The sequence below is a fragment of the Budorcas taxicolor genome, chromosome 13 (assembly GCF_023091745.1).
Source record: "Budorcas taxicolor isolate Tak-1 chromosome 13, Takin1.1, whole genome shotgun sequence".
Lineage (NCBI taxonomy): Eukaryota > Metazoa > Chordata > Mammalia > Artiodactyla > Bovidae > Budorcas > Budorcas taxicolor.
In genome coordinates, this window is record NC_068922.1 from 64,042,124 (window position 1) to 64,055,953 (window position 13,830).

The 13,830-nt window shown below is 43.6% G+C and overlaps 2 protein-coding genes across 5 annotated transcripts in view; one reads left to right on the forward strand and one right to left on the reverse strand.

Moving 5' to 3' along the window:
- NCOA6 (nuclear receptor coactivator 6) overlaps positions 1–4,029 on the reverse strand; it is a 91,599-nt gene extending 87,570 nt beyond the window's left edge. For 3 of the 4 annotated variants that reach the window (XM_052650828.1, XM_052650826.1, XM_052650824.1), the window contains exon 1: positions 3,928–3,962. The gene's annotated coding sequence lies outside the window, so the exon portion shown is untranslated. Of the gene's footprint in view, positions 1–3,927 lie in introns of all 4 variants that reach the window. The other variant, XM_052650825.1, reaches the window with a different exon arrangement.
- Positions 3,445–4,278, forward strand: LOC128058084 (translation initiation factor IF-2-like). The gene has a single exon (XM_052650447.1). It carries the CDS (start codon positions 3,445–3,447, stop codon positions 4,276–4,278), a length of 834 nt encoding a protein of 277 aa, XP_052506407.1.
- The last annotated feature ends 9,552 nt before the right edge of the window (positions 4,279–13,830 follow it).

Genomic DNA, 13,830 nt, shown 5'->3' on the forward strand with positions numbered 1-13,830 from the left:
CACAACTATTTAACCTGCCATTGCCAGTATGAAGGCAGACAAAAGCAATATGTAAATGACTGTGCCGATGTTGCAATAAAACTTTATTTACATAAACAGGTGGTGGGACAGATTTGATGCATGGGCCACAGTCTGCCAAGACCTGACATTGACAGTTATGATTTCCCTACTCTAGGAATACTTTCCCAGTCTATTGACACATGATTTTCTTAAGCAATAAACAACATCACACTTGACATCTCTGCACTGGCTTCCAAAAGTCTATTATTCTATAAAAAAAACCTTTTTCCTTATTATCTGCAGCAATTCTCACTCATTTTCCTTTCATTCCTTTTTTAAATCTCTTTGACTGCCACCTCAAACGAGAAATCTAAAAAATTCCCCTTCTCGCTCATCACTCACAATGTAATTATATCAACACTTGAAAATTCTAACTCTAGTCAACGTGCCCAGCTTCTGTCTTGGTTCAGGCCCTCATTCCCTCATTACTTCTTTTCTGCTCTCCAATCCACCCTCCCTCCAAAACACATTCATTTATCTCCTAAAAATTAAACCTCATCATAACTCCACTCCTTGAAAGCCTTGAATGCCTCTCTAAAAGCCAAGGATTCAGTCCAAACTCCTTAGCAAGGTCCTTCAACCCAGGTTCCAAACAACCTTCCCAGTCTCATCTCCAACCACTCTTTCACACACACACACTATGCTGCAGACACATTAAATTACATTCCCTGAAAATATATGTCCTTACGTGAAAGCTCTTCTCTCTTCTGCATCTGGCAAACTCCTTTATCCTTCAGGACACATCTCAAGTCTCAGTTATTTCCAAAGCCTTCCCTAATCCTAGAGCAGAGACTTGCCTAACTGTGTCTTAAGAAACTGACAGCTCTCCTTTGGCATTTAACATCCTGAATGGTCACTGTTTACATGTTCACTTCTCTCATGGGACTGAATATCCAAACTGAAAAGACCCTATCCTGCCTTAAAGATCTATGACTCCTCACAGCCTATCATAATGGCTGATATAAATAGATGTCTCAGCAAATAGTAAATGTCTGTTGAATGGAAGACATCCTTTGTGGTTCCTTAACCTGGGGTTCACAGATGGGAGTTCACAGACAGAATTCCGGGGGAAGGAGGGGAGAGGCTGTGAACTTGGATAGGGAAAAAAAAATTACTTTATTTTCACTAACTTCTAACTGAAGCTACCATTTTATTCAAATATGAATGTAGGCAGTAAGCCATTCTTGTATTAGCAGATCTGTGATTCTGCTACTGTAATCACAGATATCTTTATATCATATTATAGCTATTGCAGAATTATTATGCTCATTTGAGATAATTATCAGACCCACCACTAGATCTAATTTCTTAATTTGCTGATAAAGAAGTGTATATCTATATTACATCACAATTTGTACACTGCAATAATTGCATTTCAATACAATTGGTTTCTCTATAACCGCATGTATTTTGTTTTATGCAATTAAAAATATTATCCTGAAAGGGATCCATAAGCTTTGCTAGACTACTGACAAAGGCCCATCTAGTCAAAGCTATAGTTTTTCCAGTAGTCATGTACAGAGAGTTGGACCAAAAGGAAGCCTGAGCACTGAAGAATTGATGCTTTCCAACTGTGGTACTGGAGAAGACTCTTGAGAGTCCCTTTGAGTGCAAGGAGATTAAACCAGTCAATCCTAAAGGAAAGGAAATCAATCCTGAATATGTATTGGAAAGACTGATGTTGAAGCTCCAATCCTTTGGCCACCTGATGCAAAGAGCCAACTCGCTGGAAAAGACCCTGATGCTGGGAAAGATTGAGGACAGGAGGAGAAGAGGGCGACAGCAGATGAGATGGTTGGATGGCATCATCAACACACTGTACATGAATCTGAGAAACTCTGGGAGGTAATGAAGGACAAAGAAGCCTGGAATGCTGCAGTCCATGAGGTAGCAACGCCTGCCTCCAATGTGGGAGACCTGGGTTCAATCCCTGGGTCGGGAAGATCCCCTGGAGAAGGAAATGGTAATCCACTCCAGTATTCTTGCCTGGAGAATCTCATGGACGGAGAAGTCTGGTAGGCTACAGTCTACGGGGTTGCAAAGAGTCCAACACAACTGAGCAACTTCACTTACTTACTTTCACTTAGTGACTGAACAGCAACAAAGGGGCCCATGGTACAGACAAGATTAGGCTTTCCTGCATTAGAAAGATCCAAAACAAATGAATCATGTTGCTGAATAAGGATATTGAACATATGTTAAAAATATCATTGCTATGAACATCTTCATAACCTTTTTGTTGAAAGTCTCTTTTGATTATATGGGGGCCCTGGGACAACTATAACAAAACTGAGAATTCTCTCATAGCCCATGGGGACTTTGAATTCCCCTATCATGATAGAATGTCAATTACAGTCATGATAGAGATCCATTGTTCACTGTTACCTTTTAGGTTTTTTGTGTCCCTTTGCTGTACAGTGAACACCTAGAAGAGAAGGAGCATCTTTTAAGACTCTACATAAAGATAGAAGTCAAAAAGATTCTGAAGATAACTTCTTTGCACAAACAGAAGTACACTAGAAATTATCAAATAGCTAATTATCTATACTTTCCTCCTATCCCCCTCATTTTTTGTACTGACAAACTCAATACAAAAAGAACTTACTTAGTAGTTCTTTGATATATGCTGCCACACTTGACTTAATACTTTTCGCCCACCTGGCAAATTCCTCTAAGGCAGTTGTGTTGAATAAGGAGGCAACAGGCCTGAGTTCTAGTACTACTTCTATCATTTACTGGTTAGATCTTGAGAAGTCAACTTTACTTTTCTGTGTTTCAGCTAAAATCACTACATAATCTAAAATCATTACATGATCTAAGGCCTTTGCAGTTTTCACACATTTAATCCTTTACCATTCTCACGGCTTCAATAACGCCTTTCTGATGACCTCCCCAGGTGACACTGCTCTTAAAAAACAGTGGGCTGTCCCCTTCCTGGGAAGACACCTTAGGTCACCGCCCACAAACAGCCAGGTCCCTCCTTTTAAAGACACACACACAAACTCCCTAAGTTGATGGAGGCTCTCTCTTCTTGCCAACCAGTTCCACTTTGCATTCTTTTGCTGGCCAGCTCCTGCACCCAAACCTCAATCCCCCTTCTCTCTCTTCTTCATCAAAGCATTACTTTTTCTGTTCCTCTTGCCAATACGGAGTGCAGGATCCTGGGGGCACATATGTCCTCAGTCCCTTGGGAGTTACACGGACTTGCCCCGCAACTCTAACGACTAGTCCAGTCTGATATTCGCCTCTGTACCGAAAAGGCCCCCATTTCCAATCAACCCTTTCACCACCAGCTCCCGCCCCCCGCAAAGAACTGTCCCAGCCCTGACAGCCTGGGCTCAAATCCCACGCCCCTCCGCGCCCTGCTGGCCTGGGGTCCTGAACATGGACCACGACCTGACCCAGCTCCAGTTCCTGCTCCCCAAGCCCCACGGATCCCGATCCCGATCCCGTTTGGACCCAGCGACCCTTCTCGGCGACCCCGGCCACGACCCCACGTCCGACTCCCTCCAGTTCCTCAGGCCTGGAGCGCCACCCCGTGCAGACCCCAGCCGGCTCAGCACTCCCTCAGCTCCCGGACACCGAGTCCCGCACCCTCCCCACCACTGCCGGGCCCCCAGCAGTCCCCAGCGCCCGCGCCCGCAGGCCCCGGGCCCGCTCCCCAACATGGCGACGGGGACACGAGCGCGGCGGGCGGGCGGGGCGGCTACGGGCCGGGACCGCACAGGGGCCGTGCTCCACGGTCCGCCGGCGCCATTTTCCCGCGCCGGGCCCGGGCGGCGCCTCCTTCCCGCGGAGCCAGCCGGGCCGGCACCGCGGACGCCCGGCGGGCCCACCCCTTACGGGCCCGCGTCGCCGTCAGCTCACCTGAGCGCGGCCCCAGCCCTCCCGGGCGGGCCTCGGAGCACCGGCCCGGGCCGTGCGTGCCCGCGGCCCTCCGTGTGTCTGTTGGTCCGTCCTCGCGTGCGCCCGTCTATCCGGCCGTCGGCGCCCGGCCGCCCGCAGCCCGACCCGGCTGGGCCTCAGGGAGCCGGCGGGGAGGGGGATGGGCCGGACCGGGTCGGGGAGGGAGGGGGAGGGAGGGAGAGAGGGTGGGAGCGCGGGAGAGGGCGGGGTAGGGCGGGGGCGGGGCCTTGGCCACGTGACCAAACGTCCCCGAGAGCGCGGGGCCGAGCGCGCGCCAGCTCGGTTGGGGGCAGAGCTCGAGCGGGGATATGAGATTGTTTGTCTCCTGGCGCTGTAATATTCCCAGTGGCTGCTGCCCCCATCTTGGAGTCACTGCACAGCCATATGGAAACCCTCTAAGCTGAGTGTTCTTGGGCAAGTCAACTCTCCAAGCCTCAGTTTATGTACCTGAGATACGGATATAAGAGGAAATGAGGGAAAGCGTGGAAAGCCCTTGGCACAGTGCCTGACACGTAGTATCTAATAACGCTAATGATGATAAAGATCATCTTTAGCCTTTATTACTGATGTCTGCCTGTAAGTCCCATCACTGTGACCCTAGCAGACTCAGTGGGTACAGGGGAGTGTGGCCCTTTCCCCCTCTTCCCAAATGTAGGGAAGCCTCCCGAGCCCTGGGCTTGATGCCTGTCCTAAAGGCCTGGATTCAGATCCGGCTTTCACTCTTGATAGCTGTGTAATTTTCCTTTGCCTCAACTTCAACTTCCTCAGCTGTGAAATGGGAGTTAAGGGTCTATTACAAGCATCATGTTATATAGATAAACAGGGGATTGTTAGCTGATTGTACAGCTCAGGCATGTTGGTCTCATCTAAGAAAAGTCAGAGTCATTTCATTCCACCAATATATTTATTGAGCACACACCATGTGCTTGGAGTGGTGCAGTAGCCCTCTAAGGCCAGTCCACATTCTCCCTGGCTCCCCTCCAACCTATTCTCCACCCTGGTGTCAGAGCAATATTTCTAAGTCAGAAATCTAATCATGTCTCTCCTCTATTTAAAACTATTTGATGGTTCATATTGCTCTTATGATAAAGGCCAAATAGATGTCTCTTGCCCGTCCCACATAGCCAGGCTTATCTCCTAGCACTCTTTAACTCTCTGGACTTTAAGTACATTGATCGTCACATTCTGTACTTCCTTCCTTCTTAGGATCCTTGCACATGCTGATCGGTCCATCTGGTGTGCTCCCCCTCCTCATTAGATAATTTGTCAGCCTTCAGATCCCTGCTCAACATCACTACCCCAAGGACACCTTCTCTGAGGATTCTTTAGGCAAGTTCTCTTCCTTGTCCTCAATAGGACTCACTAGGTTGTTTATCACCTGTCTTCTCGAGGCTGTGGACCTCATTAGGAGAGTTTATCCATCTTGTTTACTGCCGTTTTCTCAGCACGTAGCACAGGGCCTGGCACAGAGCATATGTTCAGTAAATATTTGTTGTGTGTGAATCCTGAGAATGGTGGTGGACCCTAAAGGGCAGAGAAAAATAAAGAGAACCACAGGCAGCCAAAAGGGCACCTCGGACACTTGAGCCCAAGAAATTAACACCAAGAGGGTTTACAAAAACCTAGAAAAAAAATTTTAAGCTTTTTCTTCTTTTAGAAAATGGAGCATGATTTACATACAGGAAAATGCAAACATCTTAAGTGTACACCTAATACATTTTTACCTACGTTACCGTTTACCACCACAGTTATCACTTTAACTTCAAAAAGTTAAATATAGAATTACCATCTGATCCAAAAATACTATTTCTGGATATTTACCCCAAGAAAGTAGAAGCAGGGACTTAAGCAGATATTTGTACTATGCTATGTACTATGTTCTATGTACTATGCATATGTACTGTGCTATGTACTCATGTTCACAGCAGCATTATTCACTGCAGCCAAAAGGTAGAAGCAGGCTATATATCTGTCAGATGAATGGATAAACAAAATGGCGGCATATACATACAATGAACATTAGCCTTAAAAAGGAAGGAAATTTTGGCACATGCTATAACATTGCAGACACTGAAAACATTAAGCTAAGTGAGATACTGCTGCTACTGCTGCTAAGTTGCTTCAGTCGTGTCCGACTCTGCGCGACCCCACAGACGGCAGCCCACCAGGCTCCCCCGTCCCTGGGATTCTCCAGGCAAGAACACTGGAGTGGGTTGCCATTTCCTTCTCCAATGCATGAAAGTGAAAAGTGAAAGTGAAGTCTCTCAGTCGTGTCTGACTCCTATCGACCCCATGGACTGCAGCCGACCAGGCTCCTCCATCCATGGGATTTTCCAGGCAAGAGTACTGGAGTGGGGTGCCATTGTTCTCTCCGTAAGTGAGATAAGTCAGTCACAAAAGATCAACTACTAGGTGATTCCTCATACGAGGATCCTGAAAAAGAAAGCTGAAACTATTGGTGGCGTAGTCATGTCCAGCTCTTTGTAGCATTCCAGGCTCCTCTGTCCATGGGATTTCCCAGCAAGAATATTGGAGTGGGTTGCCATTTCCTTCTCCAGGGGATCTTTCTGACCCAGGAATCAAACCCGGGTCTCCTGCATTACAGGCAGATGCTTCACTGACTGAGCTACGAGGGAAGCCCCTATTAGCTGTGTGACTTCAGGTAAATCCAGAGTTCTTATCTTACGGATGATACAACTTGGACCAAAAGGAGAAAAATGACTCGTCCCACAGGGTCCAAAGTATTTTTTCCCTTTGTTTTTAAATCCTTACACGGTTTTTGTTCCCAAAAGACTATAAGCTCTATTTTTGTAGTATCATAATATAATTTAACATTTTTGTGCTACAATTGCCTCATCTGTAAGGTGCAGATAATAAGGGTACCTTACAGGATCAGACGGTAAAGAATCTGCCTGCAATGCAGGAGACCCAGGTTAAATCCCTGGGTGGGGAAGATCCCCTGGAGAACAGAACAGCTACCCGCTCTAGTATTCTTTCCCGGAGAATCCCACGGAGAGAGGAGCCTGGTGGGCTACAGTCCATGGGCTCACAAAGAGTCGGACTCAACTGAGTGACTTTCAGTTCAGTCCGGTTCATTCACTCAGTTGTCTGACTCTCTGCGAACCCAGGGACTGCAGCATGCCAGGCTTCCCTGTCCGTCACCAACCCCCAGAGCTTACTCAAACTTGTGTCCATAGGGTTGATGATGCCATCCAACCATCTCATCCTCTGTTGTCCCCTTCTCCTCTTGCCTTCAATCTTTCCCAGCATCAGGGTCTTTTCCAATGAGTCGGTTCTTTACATCAGATGGCCAAAGTATTGGAGTTTCAGCTTCAGCATCAGTCCTTCCAATGAACATTCAGGACTGATTTCTTTTAGGATGAACTAGTTGGATCTCCTTGCTGTCCAAGGGACTCTCAAGAGTCTTCTCCAACACCACAGTTCAAAAGCACCACTTCACTTTCACTTCACTTCAAAATGAATTAGTAGATACAAAATGTTTAGAAGAGTGACTAGCACTTATGATAGCCTCAATAAGCAACAGACTACCTGAGGCCGCTGAAGAGGTTATCAGGCTGTTTCACAGAATTCTCTGAGCAAGAAAAGCAGTCCTGAGACATCCAGGACTGTTCTGGATTCAGATTTAGATAAAAAGAAACTGTTAGATGCTCAGTCATGTCCAACTCTTTGTGACCCATGAACTGTATGTTGTCTGCCAGGCTCCTCTGTCCATGGAATTCTCCAGCCAAGAATACTGAAGTGGATTGCCGTTTCCTTTTCCAGAGGATCTTCCTGACCCAGGGATCAAAACTGGATCTCCTGCACTGCAGACAGATTCTTTACTGTTTGATCCACCAAGGAAGTCCAGTAGATAAAGTTCAGTTCAGTTCAGTCGCTCAGTCGTGTCCGACTCTTTGCAACCCCATGAATCGCAGCACACCAGGCATCCCTGTTCATCACCATCTAATTAATTATTCTTTGATGTGAACAATTTGGCCTTTTTTAAAAAATTGGATGATAGTTGTTTTACAATGTTGTGTTAGTTTCTGCTGTACAACTACATGAATCGGCTATAAGTATACATATCTGCCCTCCCTTTTGAGCCTCCCTCCCACACCACCATCCCACCCATCTAGGTCATCGCAGAGCCCGGAGCTGAGCTCCCTTTGTTATACAGCAGCTTCCCACCAGGTATCTATTTTACACTTTGTAGGGTATATATGTCAGTGCTAATCTCTCAGTTTGTCCCATTCTCTCCTTCCCATTCTGTGACCACAAGTCTGTTCTTTACGTCTGCATCTCTATTTTTTCCCTGCAAATAAGTTCATCAGTACCACTTTATTAGATTCCATATATATGTGTTAGGGCTTCCCTCGTAGCTCAGTCGGTCAAGAATCCGCCTGCAATGCGAGAGACTTAGGTTCAATTCCTGGGTCAGAAAGGTACCCTGGAGAAGGAAATGGCATCCCACTCCAGTATTCTTGCCTGGAGAATTCCATGGACAGAGGAGCCCAGCAGGCTACATAGTCCATGGAGTCGCAAGGATCGGACATGACTTAGCGACCAAACCACAACCACCACATATATATTTCTTTCTGACTTACTTTGATCGGCATTTTTTGAACATTTATTTTCATGTTTGTCTGATGGGCTTAAGCTTTGCAGTGGTAAGACTGATGGTGAACACTAGAACCATGTCTTTAAGAACAGCATCAAACAGGAAAAAAAAAAAAGAAGACTACAGCCTACTAGAGAGCATCAACATGCTACTGTCTGTGGGATTCATCACGATGGTGCCAAATGGCAAGGTTATCACATTTGGTTAGGCAAGCTGTGTCTTACTGGAGGACATCACATGTAAATGGATGCCACTCACTGGTACACACTGTAAAGTATACCTTTATTGTGGTAATTTACCAGTAGATGGCAGTAATGTGCCTTATTATTACAAAATCAGTTCAGTTTTTCAGACAATAGGAAATAAAGTGTCTTGAAGAGGGATAAAAATTTTGAAAAATAGAATACACAATCGAAAAAAATGAAAGAGTATCAAGAAGAGACCAAAAAAAAAAAGGAGAAATATTCTAGGGCTTATAAAACCTGATTTCAAAAATATTCTATTTTAAACATTATATTAGCATATAACATAAAGACATGAAAATACACAACTCATAAGTGTAATGATGATTTTTCACAAAATGGACACACATATCCAGTTCAGTTCAGTCGCTCAGCCGTGTCTGACTCTTTGCAACCCCATGGACTGCAGCTTGCTAGGCCTCCCTGTCCATCACCAATTCCTGGAGTTTACCCAAACTTTTGTCCATTGAGTCAGTGATGCCATCCAACCACCTCATCCTCTGTTGTCCCCTTCTCCCCCCACCTTCAATCTTTCCCAGCATCAGGGTCTTTTCCAATGAGTCAGTTCTATGCATCAGGTGGCCAGAGTATTGGAGTTTCAGCTTCAACATCAGTCCTTCCAATGAACACTCAGGACTGATCTCCTTTAGGATGGACTGGTTGGATCTCCTTGCTGTCCAAGGGACTCTCAAAAATCTTCTTCAACACTACAATTCAAAAGCATCAGTTCTTCAGTGCTCAGCTTTCTTTATAGTCCAACTCTCACACCCATATATGACTACTAGAAAAACCATAGCTCTGATTAGATGGACCTTTGTTGGCAAAGTAATATCTCTGCTTTTTAATATGCTGTTTAGATTGGTCATAACTTTCCTTCCAAGGAGTAAGTGTCTTTTAATTTCATGGGTGCAGTCACCATCTGCAGTAATTTTGGAGCACCCCAAAATAAAGTCTGCCACTGTGTCCACTGTTTCCCCATCTATTTCTCATGAAGTGATGGGACCGGATGTCCAACCAACATCCAAATCAAGAAACAGAACATTTGAGCCCCACAAAAGCTCCTTCGTTCTCCTTTTCCACCCCTCTGAGGGTAAATAGTACTCTGACTTTTAACTTCATAGATTAGGTTTATCAGGTATTAAATTTTATGTAAATGGAAGCATATAAAATGTGCTCTTCTGAGTCTGCCTTCTTTTGCTCAATTTTGTGTTTTTGAGATTCTTCTATATTGTTGCAGGGAGTTGTAGTTGGTTCCATTTCATTGCTACATATAGTTCCTTATTTTAATTTGTCACAGTTTATCCGTTCTACTGATGATGAGCATTTCAGTTTTCACTGTAAGTCAACTTTTAATAGTACTACTATGAACCTTCTTGCCTATGTATTTGAGTAAACACATGTATAATTTTTGCTAGATTTATACCTAGGACTATCATTTCTCAGTCCAAGAGAAATATCAGTTACCTCAGATATGCAGATGACATCATCCTTATGGCAGAAAGTGAAGAGGAACTAAAGAGCCTGTTGATGAAAATGAAAGTGGAGAGTGAAAAAGCTGGCTTAAAACTTAATGTTCAAAAAATGAAGATCATGGCATCTGGTCCCATCACTTCATGGCAAATAGATGGAAAAACAATGGAAACAGTGACAGACTTTTCTTGGGCTCCAAAATCACTGCAGATGGTGACCGCAGCAATGAAATTAAAAGACGCTTGCTCCTTGGAAGGAAAGGTATGACAGACCTAGACAGCATATTAAAAAGCAGACATTACTTTGCTGACAAAGGTCTGTCTAGTCAAAGCTATTGTTTTTCCAGTAGTCATGTATGCATGTGAGAGTTGGGCCATAAAGAAAGCTAACCACCAAAGAATTGATGCTTTTGAACTGTGGTGTTGGAGAAGACCCTTGAGAGTCCCATGGACTGCAAGGAGATCAAACCAGTCAATCCTAAAGGAAATCAGTCCTGAAAATTCACTGGAAGGACTGATGCTGAAGCTGAAACTCCAATACTTTGGCCATCTGATGTGAAGAACTGACTCATTGGAAAAGACTCTGATGCTGGAAAGGATTGAAGGCAAGAGGAGAAGGGGACGACAGAGGATAAGATGGTTGGATGGCATCACTGACTCTATGGACATGAATTTGAGTAAGCTCTGGAAGTTGGTGATAGACAGGGAAGCCTGGCAAGCTGCAGTCCATGGGGTCGCAAAGAGTTAGACACAACTGAGTGACTGAACTGAAGTGAACTGAACCAGGTCTTAGTTATAGCATGTGGGATCTAGTTAGTTCCCTGTGAGGTGAAAAGTCGCTCAGTCATGTTCAACTCTATGACTCCATGGACTATACAGTCCATGGAATTCTCCAGGCCAGGATATTGGAGTGGGTGGCCTTTCCCTTCTCCAGGGGATCTTCCCAACCCAGGGATAAAACAGGGGTCTTCTGCATTGCAGGCGGATTCTTTACCAACTGAGCTATCAGGGAAGCCGCTAGTTCCCTGACCAGGAATCAAACCCAAGCCCTCTGCATTGGGAGCACAGAGTCTTAGCTACTGAACCACCAGGGAAGTCCCCCTTATCATGTATTTGGTTGCAAACATTTTTTTCATTTGGGGGTTGTCTTTTCACTCTCTTGATAGTGTCCTTTGATGCACAAAAATTTTAAATTTTGATGCAGTTTAGTTTACCTACTTTTTTCTTCTGTTGTTTCTGCTTTTGTTTACCATAGATCCAAAATCATGAAGATTTACTTCAGTGTTTCTTTCTAAGAGTTTTATAGTTTTAGGTCTTACATTTAGGTCTTTGATCCATTATGAGTTATTTTATGTATATGCTGTGAGTTAAGGGTCAAACTTCATTCTTTTGTAAGTCAATATTTAGTTGTATCAGCATAGTTTGTTGAAGAGACTATTCTTATTCCATTGAATGATCTGGGCATCCTTGTGAAAAGTCAAGATAGATTGATCATAGGTAGATGGTTTATTTCTGAACTCTCAATTCTATTCCATTGATATATTCATCTTCTCGCGGGTAGCACAGTGTTTTGATTACTGTAACTTTGTCGTATAGTAAGTTTTGAAGTCAGGAAGCTTCATATCTTAACTAAGATATGAAGGAAATACCTAAAATACCCAACTTAAGAAGCAAATGGGTATATCCTAGAGTTATTTTAGGTTGGAGAGAATATTATAAAAATTCTTTAAATTTCCGAGTTTATTTTTTATATCATAGTCAGCTAAAGTTAGCTTGTCAGTATGAGGTAAATTTATGCTTTCTATTTTGAACTGTGGTGTTGGAGAAGACTCTTGAGAGTCCCTTGGACTGCAAGGAGATCCAACCAGTCCATCCTAAAGGAGATCAGTCTGGCTGTTCATTGGAAGGACTGATGCTGAAACTGAAACTCCGATACTTTGGCCACCTCGTGCAAAGGGCTGAGTCATTTGAAAAGACCCTGATGATGGGAAAGATTGAGGGCAGGAGGAGAAGGGGACGACAGAGGATGAGATGGTTGGATGGCATCACCGACTCAATGGACACGAGTTTGAGCAAGCTCCGGGAGTTGGTGATGGACAGGGAGGCCTGGTGTGCTGTGGTTCATGGGGTTGCAAAGAGTCGGACATGACTGAGCGACTGAACTGAACTGATGGTAGATCAAGAGAGTAAAACCTGAATAAAGTAAAAATAATTAAGAAAACAATGTCCAGGCGAACCTTGTCTGTCTTCCTCATCAGTGTTCCCAGTGCATCAGGCAGTGTATGGCACAGAGTAGACATTTAAGAAAATATTAATGAAATAAAATATGATATTTCATATACTGAGTGAGGAAGCAGACTTTCCAAGATATCAGAATCTTGCTTTGATAAATAGGAATTGTTCCACTTGACAAATCTTTTATTCAAAGCTGTCCTATCATTATTTGTATATTTAAGGAATAAAATAACCCCAAGATGCCCATGTAACCCTCCAAAACCTGCTGCATGGAAGGTCCTGTAACATCAGTGTAGGAGAGTTGGTATGACCACAGGTGTTACTCAAGCATTTAAAGATATCAGGGCAAGGATAATCAAAGCTTCATTGGAAACCAGTTAAAATGTTTAATGAACTATGATGAATCATTATAAATTATCAGGTAAATCTATATATTTTGATATTGACATGAAAAAGTGTCCATGTTATATAGGTAAGTGAAAAAAAAAAAAGATGTTGTAGACACTGTGACTAACATAATCCCATTTTTACTTTTAAAAAGAACAACGAGTGACTTCCCTGGTGGTCCAGCGGTTAAGACTTCAAGCTCCCAATGCAGGCAGCCCAGTTTGATCCCTCATCAGGGAACTAGGTCCAACATGCCACAACTAAGACCCAATGCAGCCAAATAAATAAAATATTACTTAAAAAATAAATAAATAGAATGATGATGTATGTGATAGCTACAGAAAAAAAGTAGTTGGAGGAATATGTGAGATTTTTGGAGGGGTTGGAGGAATATGTGAGGAAGAGTGAGATTTTTGAAAAGTTGAGATTTTGAGGGCATGCATCATTTATATTATATGCTTATGAAATGTTTGATATTTGAATGACTGTTACATCTGTAATCAGATAAAGTAATAAAGTTTTTTTCAAAGAAGAGAGGGACATGATCTTTGGAGTCAAACAAACTGCTTTTATATCATGGATCTGCCAGCTGTCAGCTGGGTTACCTTGGACAAGTTCTTTCATATCTCTGAACCACAATTTTCACATCCATAAAATGGAGAAATTAGTATCAGCCTCATAAGAATGTTGTGCCGACCTTAACAGTTTCATCACATACTTTCATTCTCTCAGTATGTTCTAGAATAGAGGTTGACAAACTATTGTCGTTAGGCCAAATTGGATCCTGTTTTTCTAAAATAAAGTTTTATGGACTACAGTCACAGCCATCTGTTTACCTATTGTCTATGCCTGCTTTTGCACTATAACAGCAAAGATGAGTAATTACTATAAGGACCAGATGGCTTGAAAGACT